Here is a 20,569-nt window from a genome sequence, read left to right as displayed (position 1 = left end):
GGGGGGGGGGCGGTGAGGGGGATGGACACAGGACAAAACAGAGCCACAGACCAAAACTGCTTAGAATTTCCCATCCTTAAATCAAGCATCCTTGTAATTAAACAGAGTTGAGAGATGAATCAATGTCCAAAAATGCAGAGCTGCTCATGATAGTTGGAGGTTCAGGGGGAATGGCAGGAATAGTACAGGGACTGTCTTTTGGAGACATACCAGGCTAAGCATTAACAGACATCCAGTGCCAGAGACATCAAGCTTTCTAGAACAGAAGAGATGCCAAAAGCTCTGTTTGGGTTAGAGGATGCTGAAGGGAGAGCCTTAGGGATAATGGATCCTTGCCCAGTGAGCGTAACCCCTGTCCCCACTGTAACCTTGATGCTGGAGAGAGACTTCTCGATTTCTGAAATCTTTTAAATATCACATGAGCTTTTGGGAGTTTGAACTTTGCTCACAGTAAAGAGTGGATTTTGCTAATGCTCTTGGGAAAGGAATAGTATTTATCTCCTTCTTTAGTATTAGAGGGAGCAGGCATAGTTCATGGAGGACATAAAAGGCAGGAAACAAATATTAATGTGTGATAATGTTTGACCTGATTCTGTAGCTCATGTGAGGCCGGACCTAGTCAATTGCTAATCATCTGCAGGCTGGGAGAGTGGAAGATTCTTTGAGGAATCAATATGCTAAATATATAAAAGAGGATATATTACAGGAACATGGTGGTTGGTTGCTTCTGTGTTGATGAGGTTTGCTGGAGGTGGCCGCTGTGTCTTAAAGTTTTGCTCCCAATTCAGTCATTCATTGCCTGTGAAGTTCAGTGTTGGGTTCTGTGAAGTGGTTACAAAAACTGGAATAAAATGGGTAAAAATGTTTATTATCAGCCACCAAATAAATATCCACTTGGTCTCCTAGGTAAAGCCAATCTGGAGCAAAGCATTTTTGTGTGATATGCCAAAAAAAGAGTCTGTGCTTTTTAATGACCCAGTCTCTTGAACTTCATCCACCTCTACTCTCAAAAAAACCCCAAACCAAACCAAGAGCTTTAACGTCTTATGAAGACATACATATGTCAGCTCAAGACTAGTTAACAAACTCTTTTGAAGTCTTTGTTCTTAACCTTCCTTATGGCATTGTGTCAGAAAGCAACACCGACACCGTTGAGTCTGAATGCTAGGCAAATATTCCAGAGTAATTTAACTCCTAGGAGACATGTTTAGGAGGTAGTACACATACCTCCATGGAATTACTGAATTTAAAGTGTTGTCCAGTGTGAGATGCTAAGTACCTATCTAGCCTTGACTGCACTTGAAAGCTCTCCTGCCAGTTTTCCCCTTCTCCTTTTGAGACCATGCACACAACCTCCTGTTCACAGTCACCTTGGGCTGCCGTTTAGCCAGAACACCTCTGTGAAAGACCTTCCTGCCAGAAATCCTTTGGTAGACAGCACAGGGAAGCTAAGTGGAGACAAATAGTACCAAGCAGAGCTAGTTAAACTGGTCAGGCACTTTTTTGCTGTGGTACCAGGCTTTAATTGTCTGGAAATACCAAATCATTGTAAGCAGTGCAGAGGACTGAGGAAATAGATGTCTGACTCCAGTGTTTCCAGGGTGTAGCTCTGGAACTACTTTTCAAGAGCAAATCTTAATTGCAGCTGGAAAGCATAAGTCAGTTGGAAGGGAATCTAGTGATGAAGGTAAAAAAACTGTTTTGTTTTGTGCTTTTTTTTTGTGTGTGTGAAAAACAATCTCTTGCTTCTAAGCTCTAAAATGAATAGCACTGAGCTCGGTTGCATATTTTCCATCAATTGGGTGGTAGAAAAAAAATAATGACTTGCTTAAAAAGCAAGTGTGTTATAAAATGAGTGTACATAGTTCTATGTATAGCATCATGGAGTTTTTTCTAGCAATTTACCTATTCATCAAGTGTAAATAGATGGCTGTTCACTTCAGCCAGCACTTCAGGAATCGGTGAGTAAACTCTCAATGGAATAAAACCCAGGCGGTTTGCAAACAGCCTGAGCTTCCAGCTACTGGCTGAACTGAAGAATCACAAGTGTGAAATGCACTGTGAAAACATTTTTTGCTGGTGAAATGTTTGTTGTCCTGGTGGGAAGAAGGGTACCAAGAAATTGCTTCTTGGCAGTTCATAGAGCGTAGGTGTCTGGTCCCCACACAGTGTGCCAGAGATGCCTGCAAAGCTCTACAGGCTATAAAATAGATTTTGCTCTTTAGGTACTTGAAAACTCTTAGGTGTTATATGCTGTAACACCAAATGTTCCACCTAACATGCCACATGCCTGTATATAAAAATATAGAAAACTAAGTCTTGTTCTTTTTAAATGTATATACTGGATACTCCAAAGCACTAGGAAGAGTCACCACGTTCAGGAAGACCAAGGGAAGTTGCAGAAGGGAAGTTGGAAGCTTGAATGTTAGCTTTCATGTGTTGTTTGATGTTGTCTTACTTCAGGTGTATGAAAACAATACCTGAAATTATATAGAGGGCAATAGATGAAAATCATATTCTGTGGAAATATGACTATGGGTATATTTTCACTAAAACCAGTTGAATGTTTTGAGGTTATAAGAGCTGGTATCAGTTAAGAAGAAAAATGAATTTGTAGTGGAAGACATGGAGTCAGGAGGATGAAGCTTGTTCCTGGCTCTGCAGTGTTTCCCATGTGACTCTGAAAGTCACAAAATCCTTGTGTTGCAGTTTCCTATTCTTAGTGCAGGGATAGTAACCTTTTTAGAGACACAGTAACTTCTTTATAATTAATTAGGCATTAATACCTTGCATCCAAGATCTCTGGTGGAAATTCTGACACTATTATCTGAAAACAGTTGCCAAAGCCAGCATGGCCTTTTAGGTATCCTGAGGAGCTTACTTAATTTTAGTTGTCCTGAGAAGCCTGTTAAAAACAAAAACAAAACAAAAACAAAACCACAAAACCTGGGGGAAGTCTTTGGGTACACACACATTCTTACCAACATTACAGTGACCTTGACTGTGAAAGATAGTAGTGCCTTTTCAGGTGGGTTTGAGGTACTGGTTCAGCCTCAGCTCCTTTTTGATCTACTTATAAAGGACATTTAAGATCCTAAAAATACTTGTAAATGAGTTTATTTACAATTCAACCATGTTGCTGTTTTCTTGTGCTGAATCTCCTTGGTGCTTTAAAGGACTTTATTGTACAGTGCAGTTGTCACTGAGTATGGGAAATGTCACTCAGAGTAGAAATTGATATGAATAAAATTACTGTGTTCATGTAGATTTGCTTGAGTGCCATGTCCCATTTCTGACCTGTCACTTAATTTGGACCAGTCCTGACCTGTGTAGGTGGTTACTGCCACCATGCACTCATTACAGCTGTCATGCTGGATTTCCTTGGTTAGGCTGTTATCAGAGGGTGGTGTCTCCTGCAGAAGAGAAGCATGAGGAGAGAATTCCTAATCCTCTATCCTTTTCACCCTTCCTTTTCTTCTTCCCTCATTACTCCCTATTTCCCTTGCTGTTTGTCTGCCATGTCATGTACTGTTGGGGATAAGAGTAAGATTATTTTAATTTGGGTGGGGAGCTGCTTTGTCTAGACTAGATACTTTTTGAAGTAGTAGTCTGAATTCTAGGATTCATCAGGCCTAACATTTCAGCTTTATGCTCAGTTCCTGTATCCTTATGTATTTGACATGAAGTACATAGAGGCACAGGAAAGTAGGTTTCTTTTGGAAGCTTGGTTGATCTTGCCATAGCCATACCTACCTATTAAATGAGAAGGGTTGCAATTCTTCAGGGTCTGTCAAGCACTTAAAGGTCATTGAACTAAAGACCATTTAAATGCAGCAGTTGGCAAGGTGAATTAACTGCAGGAACAAGACATCCGTTTAGGACCTCTGAAACCATAATTTTTATTACATATTTTGAATCACAGAAAATGCTGGTGAGGGGTGGGTGAAAACGCAGTGATTCATGAGGGAGGCATGGAGTTTTCTCCCAACTTAATTTCTGAAATTTTTTTTGCCTCTCTGCTTGCAGATTCTCACAAACACAAAGATAAACACAAAGACCGAGAACACCGGCACAAAGAGCACAAGAAGGACAAGGAAAAAGACCGGGAAAAGTCCAAGCACAGTAATAGGTGAGGAAAAAGCTGAAGTCACTGAAACAGGCTAAAACATCCGCTGCATGTGCAGTCTGACAAGAATTACACTGGTTATATGAGGATGGAACTGGTACATTTTGAGTGTGGTTTATGTGAGCATAGGTGCTTTAAGCCTCACTTCTGTGATTGCATGCATTTCCATAAGCGTAGCCAAAGTAGTGTGTCTTGCAAATGTGAGACAATACTAATGGACAAATGATTATTGTAGTTTGGTGTTACTCAGGGCTGGGAAAACTCATTTCATGCCACTTTAATAAAGATTGATCAGTTTTGTTTGTAATATTTTTGTGTGTGGTTCCAACTGTTTGTCAGAAACGTGGAGCTCTCTTGAGTGTTGGTATAAACCAAACTGTTTTAGCATAGGTGAACCTGATGTGACTACTAAGCCCCCAAATTATTGTAATTGTCTGGAGAGATGGTTCACCATAATGATGGTGATGTTCTTGGCCTGCTACCACTATGGCTGAGTATCTCAACACTATGAGGCAGTGTTATGAACTTCTGCAGGGTCAGATGATGAATTTGAAAGGATTGCATGCTGGTTTGTCTGATGTGATTGATACACTGCCACTCTATGTGGAAGGTGTTTCATGCCAGTCACACTTATTTAGTCTGTGCTGGCTTGTAGCTCTTGAGGTGGAGGTGAATTCCACAGTTGATGCCCTAGCCTGGGCTGTGAACTGCAGGAACCAGGATATGCTGGTCTGTCTGTGGTGGTTTGGTGTGACAGACCACAGCACACACAGGATATTCCTCAGAAAAGCTTCCCTAGTTGTAACTCCTGACATGCAAGTGCCACGGAGCCCAAGCTGTCAATGAAACTTGCAAAAAATCAGTCCTTGGAGGGTAAGTTTCTGTTGTGACACTTGTGAATGAAATAATGTTTATCCTATGGCTAAGCAAGTGATATTAACTAACTGCTGTGCAACTGTGATGACACAATCTAAAAATGAATAAAAAAAGCTTGTGTTAATGTTTTCTACTAAAAAGTAGTACAGAAAGAAGGTGAGAGTCTGCGCTAAACAGTGGGTTTGTTTGATTGGGGTCATGCTTTGAGTTTTCTGTGACCTTCTGAGAAGTTACACAACCTTACTGCTCCATAATACATTTCTTCCTTTTTTTTGTGAAAGTAAATAGTTGACAAGAGGGACAAAAATCTAGGCCATATAATTTCCAGCATTTCCTGGCTTCCACAGTAAAGATGAAATGCTTTGGACATGCTGTTTACACTCTTTGCTTATATATCTATATTGCCTTGACTTCTTATTTTCACTTTTCTGAACTTCAAGTTCAGAACCCCAAAACTGACTGTCTCACATTTCCAGATGTTCATTTCTTCACTTGGAAAAACATTCTCCTGTTAACTTAGCAAAGCATATCCTTTTGTAAGGAGTAATGCAAGCACTATCTTTAAATTTCCAGAATTCATTAATGATTTAACCTTATTTGTGTAGGAGATGGAAATGGTCAGCATATTTTTAACTGGAAGAACTAATTATGGCATGTAACTTCAGTCTGCAGCTAATGATTGTGTAAACAACAAACACAAAACCAGTGGAAAGGAGATAAGAATGACTGAAGTGTCTTGTGGGGTGTAGCTCATGAGGTGATATGTAATCATGCTTTATCTTGAAGTAATTTGTTTTGCTGTAGAGTTTTGCCATAAAATCACTGTGAGAAAGGCATCATGTTCCCTAGGCACTGTGCCTAAAGCTTCCAGCCACTTTCATTTCTCTTTTAAGTGTTCATTTCTCCTGTGAGAACAATATGTTGCACCTTTAAGTCCCAGAATTGGGTGCACCCATGTGGATGTCACGGCTGGTGCATGGGCAGGGGTTTTTTCAAGGTGTGTTTTTGGGAGAGATTACATAAAATGCCACTTTATCCTTCAGGCCCCAACACAAGGTGGGACTTCACTTCCCCAGGCTTGGTGCACAGCTAACAAAAGTTTCCTCTAGCATGATTTCTGTCTTTCAAAACTGCCACCTGAGAAATGAATGTGATATAGTGCTGAATCGTGGGATGTGGTCTGGACAGTGGTTCTCAGGGAAGGTGATGTATGTGGACACGTGTGCAGCCCTCTGGTTAGATCTCTCCTTCAGGAGTTACCTAAAATCTCCACTGCCCTGTTCAGCCTCAGTCCTGCACAGGGTGCATTGCTGTTTTCTGCATAAAGCCTCCTGACTTCTAAGACAAACCTTTTTGAAATAAATTACCTTATAACTGGAATTGAAGCATTTCTTCCCCAAATCCTTTGATTCAGCTGTCATGCACATAATTCCATAAATGTAAGTTGTGTCTGTGAGGGTTAGGTTTGTGAAGTCTTGTGAAGGGGAGAACCAAATAGCTCACAGTGTGGAGGTGGGGAAAGGTCAGTGATGAGCAGAGTATTGTTTAGAGGGTGGCTGCTGGAAGGACCAGAGTGGAGCATGTGCTTTTAGCCTGGTGACTACCAGGTGTTCATTTGGAAAGTGTGAATCTCCAAGGATGGCAAAGGCCAGACTGGTGAGTTATGGGACAGGACAGGGAAGGACTGCAACAAGCAGTTTGGGCTCCATTACTACAGTCACTGTACCAAAATACTTTCCTGAGCAGAGCCAAGATGAACAGAGAAGTCTGAATTTTAGGATGACCCATATGACTGTCCAGCATCCCTCACTATTGTACTGCTAAGCAGATGGGTTGCACTGGGGAGGGGGCATTTGATTATTTTGCCATTTTTAATAGCTTTTAATTTTGCCAGAAGTGGGAGGGGAGGAAATTGCTTTGCAGGGAAATACTGGAGAGTTGTCCTCTTTCAGAGGGCTCTTAGCTGTGATATAACAAGACCAGAAGCAAAGTTGTGCTTGGGGCAAGAAGTTGTTCAGGGCTTGTGATTGCCTACACTTCACTGGTTTTGAAAATCTTGGCTTAGGTCTTTGTGATGGAGTCATCCAAAGGGCTTGGTTCTAGGTCCAGATTATTTTGATACTTGATTGTCCTGGCTGTCACTGCTGAAAAAGATCCTCATGCAGAAGTGCATTGTCAGCTGTGCTTACTAAACAGGAATCCTCATTTTTTCAACCCATCCACTGTGCTTAGGCAAAGAGTTTTCTTGACACTGTATTGATAAATATCCATCTTCCCCTATGTCAGCCTGCAGTGTTCCTCCAAGCTAACTGAAAGGTGTTAGATTGTTAGCTAATGGGTTCAAAACTTATGGAAACTGTTGGCTTGGAAGATTTTCAGACAGGTTAGAAAATTCTGTTTCCAAGTTTTTCAAGAGTGCAAGCTAGGAGAGTTTTTCTCAGTGACACACTTGCATGGGTTTGGCAACAAAATCACGTAGTGATGGATCTCTTTTCATGATGCTCTCTCTCTATAGCAGGAGTTCTCTTCAAAAAGGAGTTACTTTCTCACCCATTGTTCAAATGGCACCTTCACCTTGAAGAGGCACCTTAATTTTTGGCTCATACCTGCTAGCATACTATTGACAGCAACAAACTTGCAACTCTTGTCTTCCTGTGAAATAAAACTCCTCTTTAAGGTTTGACAGCTCTTTTAAGCCCTTTGCAGTAGGGTAGGCAGTGAACCTCTGTATGGTAGTAGAGGTTTTTGTGGTTGCTCCCCATCTCATTACAACTTGCTGTAAAGACTGCTAGGTCAATGGCTTTGGTTTTGTATACAAAGGTGACAAAATGCCCCCTCACAAACCCAGTGCCACCGTGTTACTGTCCCTCCACTGTGACCATCCAGCACCTCCTGTCTATAGCTAAAAGATCAGCTGAACACAGCTGCAGGGGAGCACAGCAGAGCTCTGAAAGCCTCTGCCCTGTTGAGCATTTTGACAGCTGTTTTGATGGGGGATATTTCTTCACAGAAGAATTTTGAAGGAAAAAAGCCTGCCTGTTTGGCCTGAAGTTTTTCCTTTGACAGTGAAAAACAAGTGAAAAATAGCCATTGCTGTTAAGAATTTAACAAAAAAAAAAATTCCCAGGTAACAAGAATGTGGGGTTTTTCCCATGGATGGGGAATTTTTGAAGTATTTTATAAAAGCCTGTCACCTGTTACTAAAATTGAAAATTAATCCTTGAGAAAAGTTTATCTTATATTAATAGAATTGCATGGAAATCTTCAGAAAATCCATTTCGTATTTCAGAAAAGCTACTGCATTATTGCAAAAGATGTGCTGTATCTTTGGTAATTCTCAGAAGAGGTTGAGCAGTGCTTTAGCAGAAATCCAAGCCATTGGTGGTGGTGAAACTTGGGTTTGTACCTCTTCGGCATTTTATACAGTGTGTGAAGAGTCTCCTAATTGAATTCTGAGAAGTACAGTACTGCACTGGGCATTGTGCACGGTTAAGAGCATTGTCTGGTTGTGTTTGAAGCAGGTTTGTTTTATGTCTGTCTGTAATAGTTTGGCAATTGCATTTCCTGCCCTGTACTTTTTAAAGATTTTTAAAAATAAAACCTGTATGAGGAAGGCAAAACTCCAGTGCAGGCAAATAGATGTTTCCTGTATCCAGACTCTAAATGATCTGAACTGCCAAATAAGTCTCAGAAATATCTAAACTGGATGATTTTGTTTTCATATGGCAGAAGTGTGTTAAGTGGTATGTAGGACTTCTTAATTTTGCTTCTTGCTTTCCTCCTCTCCCACTCACAAGATGACATTTCTGTATCTTAACCACTCATTTACAGCTGTAGTAAACCAGGAAAGAACATTTATATGCCTTAGATCTTCTCTGTCATCCCTCAAGGAAAGAAAATGCAAACCCCACTTAAGAAAAAACTGTATCAAAGATTAAATCCATATCACTATCAAGCAAAATGTTTCCTTTTGCTCCTTTTCTCAGCTCCGTATTTCCCCATCCCGAAAAGAAAATCTAATACACCTATTAAATATAAGTGACAGTGGATAAAAAAACAATCCTTAAACAAGGTTTAAAAAAAACCCAACAAACTTTAAACAAATTTGATGTGGCAATACTTTTCTGATCTGTGGGAGATGAGCATTTCAAACAAGTAGACCATGTACAGTAATGCAGTAAGGGGTCTTTTGAAGCCAAGGCTTGTCAGACATGGGTTTAGAAGTGCTCACAGTAACAAGTGTCTTTTCTGCCAGGTGGAGTGTGGGCTGCCAGGAGGCTGAGGGGTGCAGAAATGGCTGTGTCAAAGAATGGGAGCCAAGAAGCTGCTCTTGCAGCACTGATCTGTGTTGTCAATGTGTCAAGCATCTGAGCTACAGGAGGGGGGGGAAAAAAAAATCTTCTATCAGATTTTGTATTTCTTCAGTTTACTGAATTTCTTGTGATCACAGCTTGAGCTGAACAGAAGCATGGAATGCATGAAGGATTTATAGGCCTGATCTTCACTGGCGTCTTCTAACTTTTATGGTTTTGCTAGGAAAAACACAGATTCCAAGCATTTGCTAGTTGTGAATAAAGATAAATTTCAGTTCAGGCTTCTTGCACAACTCCTGATTTATTAGGTGATCCCAAACAGCCGAGAATTGTGTGCATTGGGGGCAGGAAGAGGCAGGGATCTCTGATGGAGGGGAAAAAGCAATTTTAAAAGAAATATTTCAGCACCTCCTGTTCCCTAGCGTCGATGGTTTTGGTTTGATTTCACATTTGAGTGCACAGTTCACCTTGATCAGCTTTCTAATGTGACACTACCTTCCAGCAGTAAACATTTGTGCTTTTCTTGTAGTGGTATACCCAATTCTCACACATCCATGGAAAGTGCATTGTAAGCCTGAGCCTCAGCTCAATATGCAGGTATTGTTCTACTCTAATATTTTTATTGGCCATTGACTAGTCCAGCTTTTATCTTGTTCCTCTCACTGAAGGCTTGTTCTATTATCTGTGAAAACTGGTGAAAAGACTCCTTTCAACTCTGGGAAAAGCAGTTTCAGGTTTTTTTATTGTATTGCTGAAATCCCAGCAGAACCATTGGGGCTCATGTGTTCATTCCCTGAAATACCAGATGATAACCCTCCAACAGTGAGCATAAAATACTGCAAGCCAGCTGAAAACTCGTCCTTCACTGCTCTGTGCCTCCTGCTTCTGAAACAGTCTCCCTGCACAGTCAGCCCTTCCTGGGTATGCGTTCCTCTGAACATGATCACAGTTTTCCATGAATACTCTATTACGTCAAACGAGGCAGGAGCTGCGTAACCTCTGCTCTATCCCTGTTGTGTTTGTAGGTTTCACTGAAATCACAGCTTCCTGTCATTTTACGCTTCAGCTGTGCTGTAGCAGCTCCCGAGTAGGAAGGCAGAGCTCTGCTTGCAGCAGGCTCTGGCACTTGCTAGTAGCAGATTCCCAGTCACGAGCTAATTACAGCTGAGAAAATGAGAGAGAGGAAGTAAGAGACTCTTTAGATAAGACATCCTTCCCAGCTTGTGATTTTGAAGCTGGAATGGGAAGGGCCTGGGAAGGGATTATTAGCGTGCATAAATGGCACCTGAAGAATGCAGTGTTAAATTACTGCAAAGCTGTTGTAGGTTGAAGAAGGAAGCTGTGATCTGCACATCTGCCATTCTTTGGAAACACTTTCCACTTGTGACTTTCCCATGTGATTGCAGCCTGAGCAGCTGCTGCCAGGTGTCTCTTCTCCCTTCCTCTCCTACTCCTCCCTCCTGTCCTCCTGCTGGCATCCTCACTGGGAAATACAGCCATGCTTTCAAGGGAAATGGCTGCTTCTGTTGCATTTATTGCTTCATGTGCTTCAGTCTGAGCTCTTCAAGGCCTTTAGATGTCCCTGTTCACACTAAAGCTCTAATGAGAGACAGTAAGCAAACTAGCAGAAAGGCTGTGGTGCTTTAAGGAAGTGCATGGCTTTTGTCTGAGCTAAGCCAGTACCATAATACATCTCTAGAGATGTCATCCCTGTTCTGCATGTATTGATATGGTGTCCTGGTCTACTTTGTTACTTGAAAAAACACAGACAGTGCAGATTGTCAGCACTAAGCACCTTTAGAGGTGTTCAATTCTTGAGTGTCTTTGGAGTGGTTCAAGTAATGATCTGGGTGAAAAGGTGTCAGCGAGGCTGGGTATTTCTAAAGCAGATTGTGAACAACTGTTTTGTGATCCAGTTGTCCTCTTTTCAGGCTAACGTGCACTGAAGCTTCCCTTTATCTTTTGGGGGGGCTTTGCTATCCTTCAGTGACTTCAGGCTGACTTTTTGGCAGACGGGTATGTGCAGGAAAGGTAATGAAGGTTCCAGAGTGCTCTGAGAAATGAATTCAGGATAAAGTTATCTGGGTGCATGTGGCCATGAGACCTTTTTGCTCCATTATGTTTGGTTTCTGTAAAGAAAAGTTTGTTGGTTTTTTGTTTTGTTTTGTTTTTTCAATTTTGAATTGGCCAGAAAGACTTACGATTTTTAAATTGTTTCCAGTCCCTCCTAATAATAGCTTTGGGGTTGTCTGGAAATAGCTTTCTGATAGAAGGCTGAAACCTCCTCTTCAGGGTAAGGATGGCCTTCTCTTTTCTTTTGAGATTAGTGTGGTGGTTAAATTGTGCTTCCCTGGAGGCTCACAGAAGTATCTTAGCCAAGTGAAAGTCTGAAGCTGCTCCGCTTACTGACTGAAGCTAGTAGCTCTGCAACTTGCTTCACTTTTAGAGAAAAAGAAAAAAGGTTCTCTTCTCAGGATTGTTGCTTGAAGTTTTTATCAACACGTTTCCAAATGAGCTTTTCTGGGAGATGCAGATTTCAGGCCCTCCTAGAGAAGAGGGACACGTGCCTTCATAATTGCATGTATCAGAAAATTTTAGACTGAGTTGTAGAAGTCAGAGCTGTGGGCCAGTATCTAGAAAACGTAGGGCTGATGTGCCGTCTGCTTACAAATGAGGGAAGAAATTTTTGCTCTTCTTTTACATTGCAGTGAGTAGCACATGAAATAAGATTTTTGTCTGGGGAATTTCTTCCAGAGATGTAGCAGGAGCAGCAGCAGGCAGGACCTCAGAGCCCAGCCACCAATATTGTTGTTTTGAAAATGAAGCTGCAGAGTGAAACTGGAGACAGTTTCCCTGGCTTATTTGATGACCCCACATTGCTTTGGTGAGAAATTTACTGCTTGCTGCAGAGCAAAGGGGGAAGAATAATCTTGTGATTAAAAAAAAATAAATATTTTAAAAAACCTTTAAGACTGAATTAGGAATCCAGACTCCTTGATTCTGACTCTGGTGCTGGTAAACTTTAGCTTTTGCTTAGTTTGTGTAATAGTTTCTCAATGGTGGCTGTTGGCTCCCTTTTGAGAGAGATGTCATTTGATCTTCTACTTCAAGCTTAAAGTTTTTAGCACTTTTTTATTCCAGCCACAGTCTGCAGGCATTCGACACATAAAATTGTTGCTGCTTTTCTAGGCCAGTGGGGTTTTGTGCCTTTTTCAGTATTAGCTTTGCAGATGTAGATTGTCGTGTATTTTGTATACATCTCAGAGCTCTGACAATCACATAATGAAAGCTAGTGTTTTTCACTGCTAGTGGGAATGAGTATGGTGCTTTTGAAAACTTAGTTGTTTTTTTGTTAGTTTTTTGTGGGTTTTTTCCCTTACTTTTGCTATTCCAAACTTCCAAGCAACACAGTCCCATGATCTTTACCTTAGAGAACTAACTCCGTTACATGCAACATGTGCAAAATGTTGTCTGAGGAAAATGTGTTATTTCAGGAAGGTTTTAAATACCAAATAAAAACAAGAAACAGTCAGGAAACAAACACAAGCAGACTTGCAGGAAACAATGTGGATCTAAGCCTTTGTGTGTTTTTGGTTTTTTCTGTGTGATGGTTTACCTCTGTGATTTTAAGTCTTAAATCCTTGGAAAATGAGGTACCTAGCGTACAGATAACAGTACAAGATAACATCAGAGTTTCCAAACCTTTCTGAGTTTAAAAATTATAACTTTTGTGGGGTTTGGGCTTTCAGAAAGTAAATTAATATACTTTTGGAGCAAAGGAAAATGAAATGGGTGCCTTGAATCTGCGATACTGATGAGTAAACAGGGTACAGAAACTGGGATGTCAAATTGGAGCAGGCATCTGGTGGATTTCTGAGATCCCGTGTCAGGATGTTCTGTATGTAATTGCACGTCCTGACCACACAGTGTTCATAACACGATCTGCTGGGTAAGAATAGTCTGCAGTTTTTGAATCTTCACTCACAGGCAACATGCGATGCTCTGTGTCTGTCTACAAGCATTTCTAGCATGCCAGTTGCTTTTTACTGTTAGATGCTCCTTTACAGTTTTATATGTAGCATAAAGAGGTTGCTAGAGAGTTGAAATGAAGCTGGTTTCTCTTCCTACAGATCTTTTGTAGTGGGACACAGCACATGAATGTACTGATTTCCTTCAGAGATGGATTTTTCATGCTTTAGCTGCTTGAGCTTGGAAAGCCAGTGTTTATTGGTGTGTGTGCTGCTCTGAGCTTGAATAATTTACACCTTTTGCAGGTTCAGCTCCTTTCATGCTAGTGTTACGTGAGGCTCTGGAGTTCTCTACGTTGGACTTTACACTGCACTTCTACAGCTTGGGTGTGGGTTGGCATACCTGTGGCTGTGGTTGCCTTCCTTTTAATCACACTCAAGCTTTATGGGAGTTGGTTAATGTGCTGCTTGCTTTCTGTAGCCATAAAACATCCAACCCTTTTGCAGTCTAGTCTTTGTTATAGAAAAAAGACTTGAAGCAGATGTTGTTTTTAAGTCACACTCTTGTGTTCCAGAGTTGCTGTTTTTCAGATCAGACTGGCCTTGCACTTACTTGAGTGTGGAGATAACTGAAATAAGGAAGCTGCCTCAGGGCTTTGCATTAGTCCTAAGGGCAAGCAGACTGCATCCCAGAGAGCCGGAATGATGGCAGTCAATGACTGAAGAAGGAGGAGCATGACTTGCCGGCAGAAGGAAGGCAGCTTGCTTGGTGCCTAACCATGCCCAGTAGAAGAGAGCCTGATTTCCACTGTGCCTTTGGCTTGCTTAACCCAGGGTGACCTCAGGGAGTCCACACAACTCAAGATGTGTGTTAAAGGCCTGTTGACTTGACAGACTTGCTGCTCGGCTTTCCCCAACAGTGCTGCTAATCCTCATAGCCAGTTCTTGTAGTTTGTATCATGAGTCTTCAGAGAGCATTTGCTCACTTTCTGGTTCCAAGGATCCATTCTGTGAGAAAACTAATTTTCATTTGGAAAGAGCCATGTGTCTTTCTGGCTGATAAGAAGAACTTGAAAGTGTGATCCAAATTTACCCAAATGTCTTAGAAATCAGAAGGGGGTAGAAACACAATTTTAAAAACATTAATTTTCTTTTCTTTTGGAGCATTTTTCTCTTTTCTGACTGAAGAATTTTTGGTATTAAACTCTCAATACTGATATTTATATCTCCAGAGTCAGAGAAGTAGCAGACCAGATACTGGCTTGGAAACACCTTTGGTGAGTTTCCATCCTGTGTGGCAGGGTCATCTCAGCCAAGCAGAGCTGGGCTGACCATGGTGGTGAGACATAGTTGGTGAAACAGCTCCAGCTGAGGGTTGCAGCATTATTCCTGCCTTTTCTGTTTGACTTTGCATAAGCACAAGGACATTGCATATCCCATTTGCTCTGGTTTTCCCATCTGTTTGGGAATAATAGAGATCAGCGCTTTTCTCTTTAAGTTCCAGAGATGAGAGCTGCTACAATGACAAACTGTTGTCTGAGCAAAAGCTGACATGGGCACTGACAGGACTGGCAGCTCTGTTCTAGGGACCTCTTACTTTGTCTAGGAAAAAGAGGGAAAGCAGAGACAGTGGGAATTCAACCTAAAGATTGGAGCTTTAAGTGTAGCAGCTGTGGATTTCCTCAGCAATCCAGCCAGATGGGGGTTTTCCTGAAGTGGAGCACTTGGCAGCTGTGGTTTTGTGGTATGTCCCACTCCTCTTCCTCCCAAGGAGAGTGGATGACGTGTGACAGGAGTCTGTGGTAGATCATCCTGTTAAGGTGATCCCTTATTTTGTAGGGCATGTAATAATCAAAACCTGGGACTCTTGATCCCTGGAAGCTGCCTGTGTTAGTCAGATCTCCTTGTGTTTCCCTCTGCAAACATACTCTTTTGTCTTGCAGTGAGCACAAAGATTCCTCGGAAAAGAAACACAAAGACAAGGAGAAAACCAAACACAAAGATGGCAGCTCAGAGAAACACAAAGACAAACACAAAGATAAAGACAAGGAGAAGAGAAAGGAAGAGAAGGTAGGTGTCTCCTGTGGGAGAGACAAGAGGATGGTTCTGGTTTATACCGCTGAACGGTACAAGCTCAGTGGGTTAGGTGCAGCTTATGCTTCCAAATTTTTATAGACCTGGAGAGAACTGTCCCAGTGCTCACCCAGAGACTTGTTTTGTGGAGCGCCAGATGTTAACTTGTAGGGGCTTTATCTGCAGGTGTTGTGAATGGAAACAGTTCTGCAGTGGAGCTGTGTCCACTGGCTCCATATTTTTTCACTGTTAGTTTTCTCTTTGCCAAGCATAGATTCAGAGATGAGGGAGAAAAATCTGTAAGATCATATTTGTTCCGTGCAAGGACAAACATAGACAGGTCAGACAAACTGTACACTTCAACCCATTGGAGCAATTGAAGGGCCAGAAAATGCTGAATTGACTAAGACTCAGAAAAAATGTTTCCTTTTTGGCATGTCATTTAGGTCACTGAAGGCTACAGGGGACGAATATACATTGGTTCCTTCTGCAGGTTAAATACCCTGCCTGTGCTGCATGTTGCAAAAACGTAAGGTGTTCTGGATAGTGCTAATCAGCTCCTATTTACTGTGTTTTTCAGATTAAATCATCTTCTGGTGATATAAAAATAAAGAAGGAAAAGGAAAATGGCTTCTCCAGGTAAGAAATCAAATCTAAGACCTGAAAAAAAGTAACAGTTTGACTTTTCTTAGGTGCTCAGTGTTTGACTCTTGGTCCTGGTAAAAAATTTGAGTGCTTTTGACCCCTTCAGATGATACATTCTTCTCAGTTACAGGACCTGTTAATTGATCTACTTACCTAGTAACTGCAGATGGGAGCTGTTGAATACCTGGTATCTGCCTGCACATGCTGGGTTTGTCCAAGTATTAAATAGATTTATTTTTCTGAGGACAGATTGAACTATGGTAGCTGGAGTTGAAAGAACCTCTGTTGCAAAATTGGTACTTGAACCCTGCAGGCAGTCTTCTGGGGACAGGGCTTTGCAAAGACAGTCAGAATTGCCTCTGAGTGTTTCTTCTTTAAGTAATTACAGCCTAGAGGCTTTGCAGAGGAGTGACAAGTAAGGAGGGTGCTTGTGTGAAATCAGAAGTACCTTCAGAAAATGCCTCAGTGTCCTACTCTACTAAATTCCTGGTAATAACCAAGCCTCTAGGACTTAGGGGTTGTGTCAGTCATCAGTAATACACTTATTAAAAACCTGAAGGAAGCAATTGACAGAAGAGTACTTTTTCTTAATAGGTGACTGCCTAAGATCTCTTATTTGTGACTTGTTTAAATCTAGACATTGGTTATTCTTAAGGTAGTAAATCTGGTCCACTGACTTACTGGAGGTATGTGGTACGATGGATGCATGGATTTGTATCTGTCAGTCAAGAAAAGTTTTCAATCATCTGTCCAGTTTTATGAATCCATTTAAAAAAAAAAAAAAAAGGCACAAACACCAAAATCCTTCCAGTCTCACCATGTCCTGTGGACGCAGGGGTTGGGAATAGACACCTGTCTAGTCCATGCTTGTTAGTTATTCTTTGCATATTTTGAATGTGCCCTCTTGACATGAGCTCCTCCATCTGTTTCATTTTCTTACTCCTATTTAAAATGCAAACTAAGTAGTTTTATGCTTGGCACAGGGAAGAGGCGCCCTCTCCAGGCCCTTTTGGAGATACTGTGGAAGTAGAAAGCAGTAATATTTAGATGCTTGATGGTGTAGGAGACAATAATAACTCTTTCTAGCCTCTCCTGTTCATCAGAATTGCACGTGTGTGCTAATCTTGCCAGGGACCTTGGGTGTTCTCATGTCATGGTAACTGGGTCCTCTTTAGATCCTAGAGAATTTTTTTGTTTGAGGAAGGCCTGGGGAAGCCTTCACCATTTTTTCTTCAGGGCCAAAAGCTGGCTAAGAATAGAGTAATTATCTTCTCTTTTTTTTAGAAGTTCTTTAAAAAATTCATCAGAGAAAAATGTCCTCACTCAGATGGTTTGGATTTTCTTCCTTAAGACTTAGTAGGATGAGCAGTTTTACTGCCTTGGGAACAATGCAAGTCAAGGTTCAGCCTGGTCATCCAGCTCCTTTCTTTTAATATAATCACACTATTTCCCACCATTGCAAAATATTTCAGTGTTAAAATAGAAGAGATAAAGTTCCTAGCAGCTTAATCAACAGTACTTCTAGATTTTTGCCTGCAAGGGAGAATAAATTAAATGGGCCTTCTTTTTCCATAGATGTTTTGTAACCATGTGCTGCAGACTTGTGTCATGGTTAATCACAAACAGTTCCACAGAAATGGCGCCTTGCAGCAGCACGGATCTGTCTCCCCTGAGTTGCATCTGCCAGCACTGCAGTGGCTTTGCAGCTGTGAAAGAGCAAACTGCCTGGTTCTGCTTCATGGACATACTACTAGCTAAAATAAAACTCCAGACCGTCTCTTGCTGAGTGTGATCTACAAAGCAGAATGCTCCTTTTTTTTCTTTTTTCTCCCACTCCATCCAGTTGTAAGATGTGCGTGTTGACTGGGAGGCTGAGTCAGTTTGATGAGAAGTTGCTGATTGAATATGAATAGGAAAGCCCAAGATGGCACTGTTACTTTTCCTACCTGAGTGGAGCAGAGCTAGGGCCTTCAAAATGTAACTTGGAACTCTTTGAGACATCTTTTTCTTTATGAAGATACTTTAAATGCTTCTATGGAATCTAAAAATAATGAGTTTGTTTAAAGGGGTAGTCTCTCTTGCACTCATACTCTTTTTTTTTCCACATCACTGATGTCTTGGGACATTATGACTGAAAATGTTTAGCTTAGCTTAATATTTGTGGTCTGTTGAAATGGACAGGATTGTTTGCTTCCTGCAGTTTGGACAGTGAAAAGAGACTGATCAGTTTAACTTTGCCAAATCTTTGTTTCCTTCTCTGCTTTTTGCATGCCTCAGTATTTAGTTGGCAAAAGATTCAGGAAAGAGCTTTAAAATCTTTTTTTAGTTGATATTTTTCTCTCTAACCAGGTTCAGTAAGGATATTGAGTTGAAACTGATGTCCTCTGTTTGGCTGCACACGTGCATGCATTTCAGTTTTGTTCGTATTCGAAGTGTATTCGAAAGTGCTGGCAGTAAGTTGGTTTTACTCAAAACCTCAAGAGAAACACAGGGACATGAAGCAGTTGAAGTTGGTCTTGATGTTGCTTGAGAAATTACAAATATGTAGACACTGAATTGACACTCTTTGTGCCATCTGTGGATATTCAGAGAACGACACACCAACACATTTCAGGACTAGAAGACAGGCCTAATTTTTCAGATGATCATTTCCTAAAACTGAGTGATTGCTGGTTTCCAAGAAACTTCCTCTTTGAAGTTAGAACCATCTTTCTTTGCTTCTTCTTGTAGTCCACCACGTATAAAAGATGAACCAGATGATGATGGGTTTTATGCGTCTCCTAAAGAGGACTCCAAACCCCTGAAGAGACCTCGAGAAGATGATGAGTAAGTGACTGGTGACTTGGATGTTTGCCTGTAGTTATAAAAGATAACATGGAGGGAGCAAGTGGGATTTCAGGCTGTCAGCACAGATTTGTTCAGGTGGGTGACTAGAGGTCTGAGACCAGGCTCCTTATGCTCTGAGCAGGGCAAGGATAGTATTTCTGGTGTGCAAGGCAAAATAGCATTGCATGCTTTTGCAGGTGGTGCTGTGAATGTTACAGAGCTAGTAAATGAAAAAGAAGAAACCCAGAAGGTAGGTAAAGACACGGGTAAAAACTGTAAAACATAAATCTGAGCAAGTGAAGTATGAATTGTTGCTAAGTGGCTGCAGTGGCTTCAGTCAGACAAGGAAATGACTGCACAAGAGGAAACAAAATGCATTGTCAGCCTGTTTGGGAGTGGGGGTGAGATGTGCCTGCACTGCTTGACATAATTCACATAGAATCTAAATAAGTTGTGGTTTATGCTGCAGATTTTTGTTGCTAAATCAAAAGAAAAGCACACATGACGTTTGTCTGATACAGTAGCCTACCCAGTAAAATAAAAGCCCAGTTCCATCACATCATGATCTGTCATAATTTGTGTGCATCCAGATCTTCAGATAGTGTGACCTTATTAGCAGTCTGGAGTTAAAGGGTTGGAAGGGTTTAACCACAGTGGTGTTCTGTTCTTGTGTTTCTCAGTTTCCAAGAGAGATGGGTGTGACATCTTTTCTTTTGTGTTATCATTTGCTGCCTTCTGTTAAAGTTTTGTGCCCTCCTATCTCATGTCTACAATGGAAAGATTAAAAATTTGCCAGCAGACAGGTTTTGCTGTTGTTGAAACTGGGGGCTTGCAAAAAGTGAGCCTTGTGGGCAGATCCCACTGATAAGTGCAAAAGGAGTTATTGGTATGTTTGACCCTTAAGCTTTAGCCATTCATCCCATAGCATGTAATCAGTGGATGGCTAGTCATGCTTTTGAGTTGATTCTTCATCAAGGAAGATTTTTGCTTCAGCAGCCTGAAACTTGTAGGGGCTGTTTAGCTGGGTAGGGATTATTCAGTCTCCAGACATTGGAGTATAAAATAATACTCTTCAGAAATCCAGCATGCCAGAAATATTATGAACTTGTGTGCACAAACTTTGTATATATGTGAGTGAGTTCTCTATTTTCTTGTACTGGAAAATGGATAAATGGATTCTTTTCATCAGCTAGTCTTTTTGTTTTTACAGTGCTGAGTACAAACCCAAGAAAATCAAAACAGAAGACATCAAGAAAGCAAAGAAAAGGAAACAAGAGGAAGAAGAGGTAATATGAAAGACAAGTTGATTTCTGTGATCAAGAATAGCAAGGCTGACAATTTGCTGTTGAATTATGCAGAATGGGGAATTTGATTCAAGACAAAGGAGGCAGGGGCCAGTCTGCATGCAGTTATCTATGATGCAGGTTAACTTATCTGAGCCACAACCTATAAAAAGTCAGGAAGTGTTTCTTTCCTACTTGTAAAACAAGGGATGGAGAAGATGCCTCCAGGAGGTGAACTTTCAGCCTGTTCCAGGCAAATTCACAGTCCTTCTGTTAAGCTACTCGCAGAGGGTAGAGGAGCCTTACTAACTGCATCTGGTAATTGCACAGATAATGTAGCACAGTTCAGAAACAGAGGGGATGAAACTCATATCAGCTGCTAGAAAGATGCTTAAAGCTTTTAGATGGAGTCTACAGTGGAAATATCCTTTGGAGAAGGACTTGGCAAAGAGCGGCTAG

General features: G+C 41.2%; 1 protein-coding gene across 1 annotated transcript in view; it reads left to right on the top strand.

Moving 5' to 3' along the window:
- Positions 1-4,026: 4,026 nt before the first annotated feature.
- Positions 4,027-20,569, top strand: part of TOP1 (topoisomerase (DNA) I) — a gene marked incomplete at its 5' end in the record, with an annotated part of 37,706 nt that continues 21,163 nt past the window's right edge. The window contains 5 exons of the mRNA XM_009998798.1: positions 4,027-4,129; positions 15,227-15,353; positions 15,937-15,995; positions 18,732-18,827; positions 20,038-20,113. Of these exons, the coding sequence (XP_009997100.1) occupies positions 4,027-4,129; positions 15,227-15,353; positions 15,937-15,995; positions 18,732-18,827; positions 20,038-20,113 (461 nt within the window). The remainder of the gene's footprint in view (positions 4,130-15,226; positions 15,354-15,936; positions 15,996-18,731; positions 18,828-20,037; positions 20,114-20,569) is intronic.

Source organism: Chaetura pelagica, unplaced genomic scaffold (assembly GCF_000747805.2).
Source record: "Chaetura pelagica isolate M959 unplaced genomic scaffold, ChaPel_1.0 scaffold275, whole genome shotgun sequence".
Classification (NCBI taxonomy): Eukaryota; Metazoa; Chordata; class Aves; order Apodiformes; family Apodidae; genus Chaetura; species Chaetura pelagica.
The sequence above is the reverse complement of the archived record's forward strand: the minus strand, read 5'-3'. Positions and strand labels throughout refer to the sequence as shown.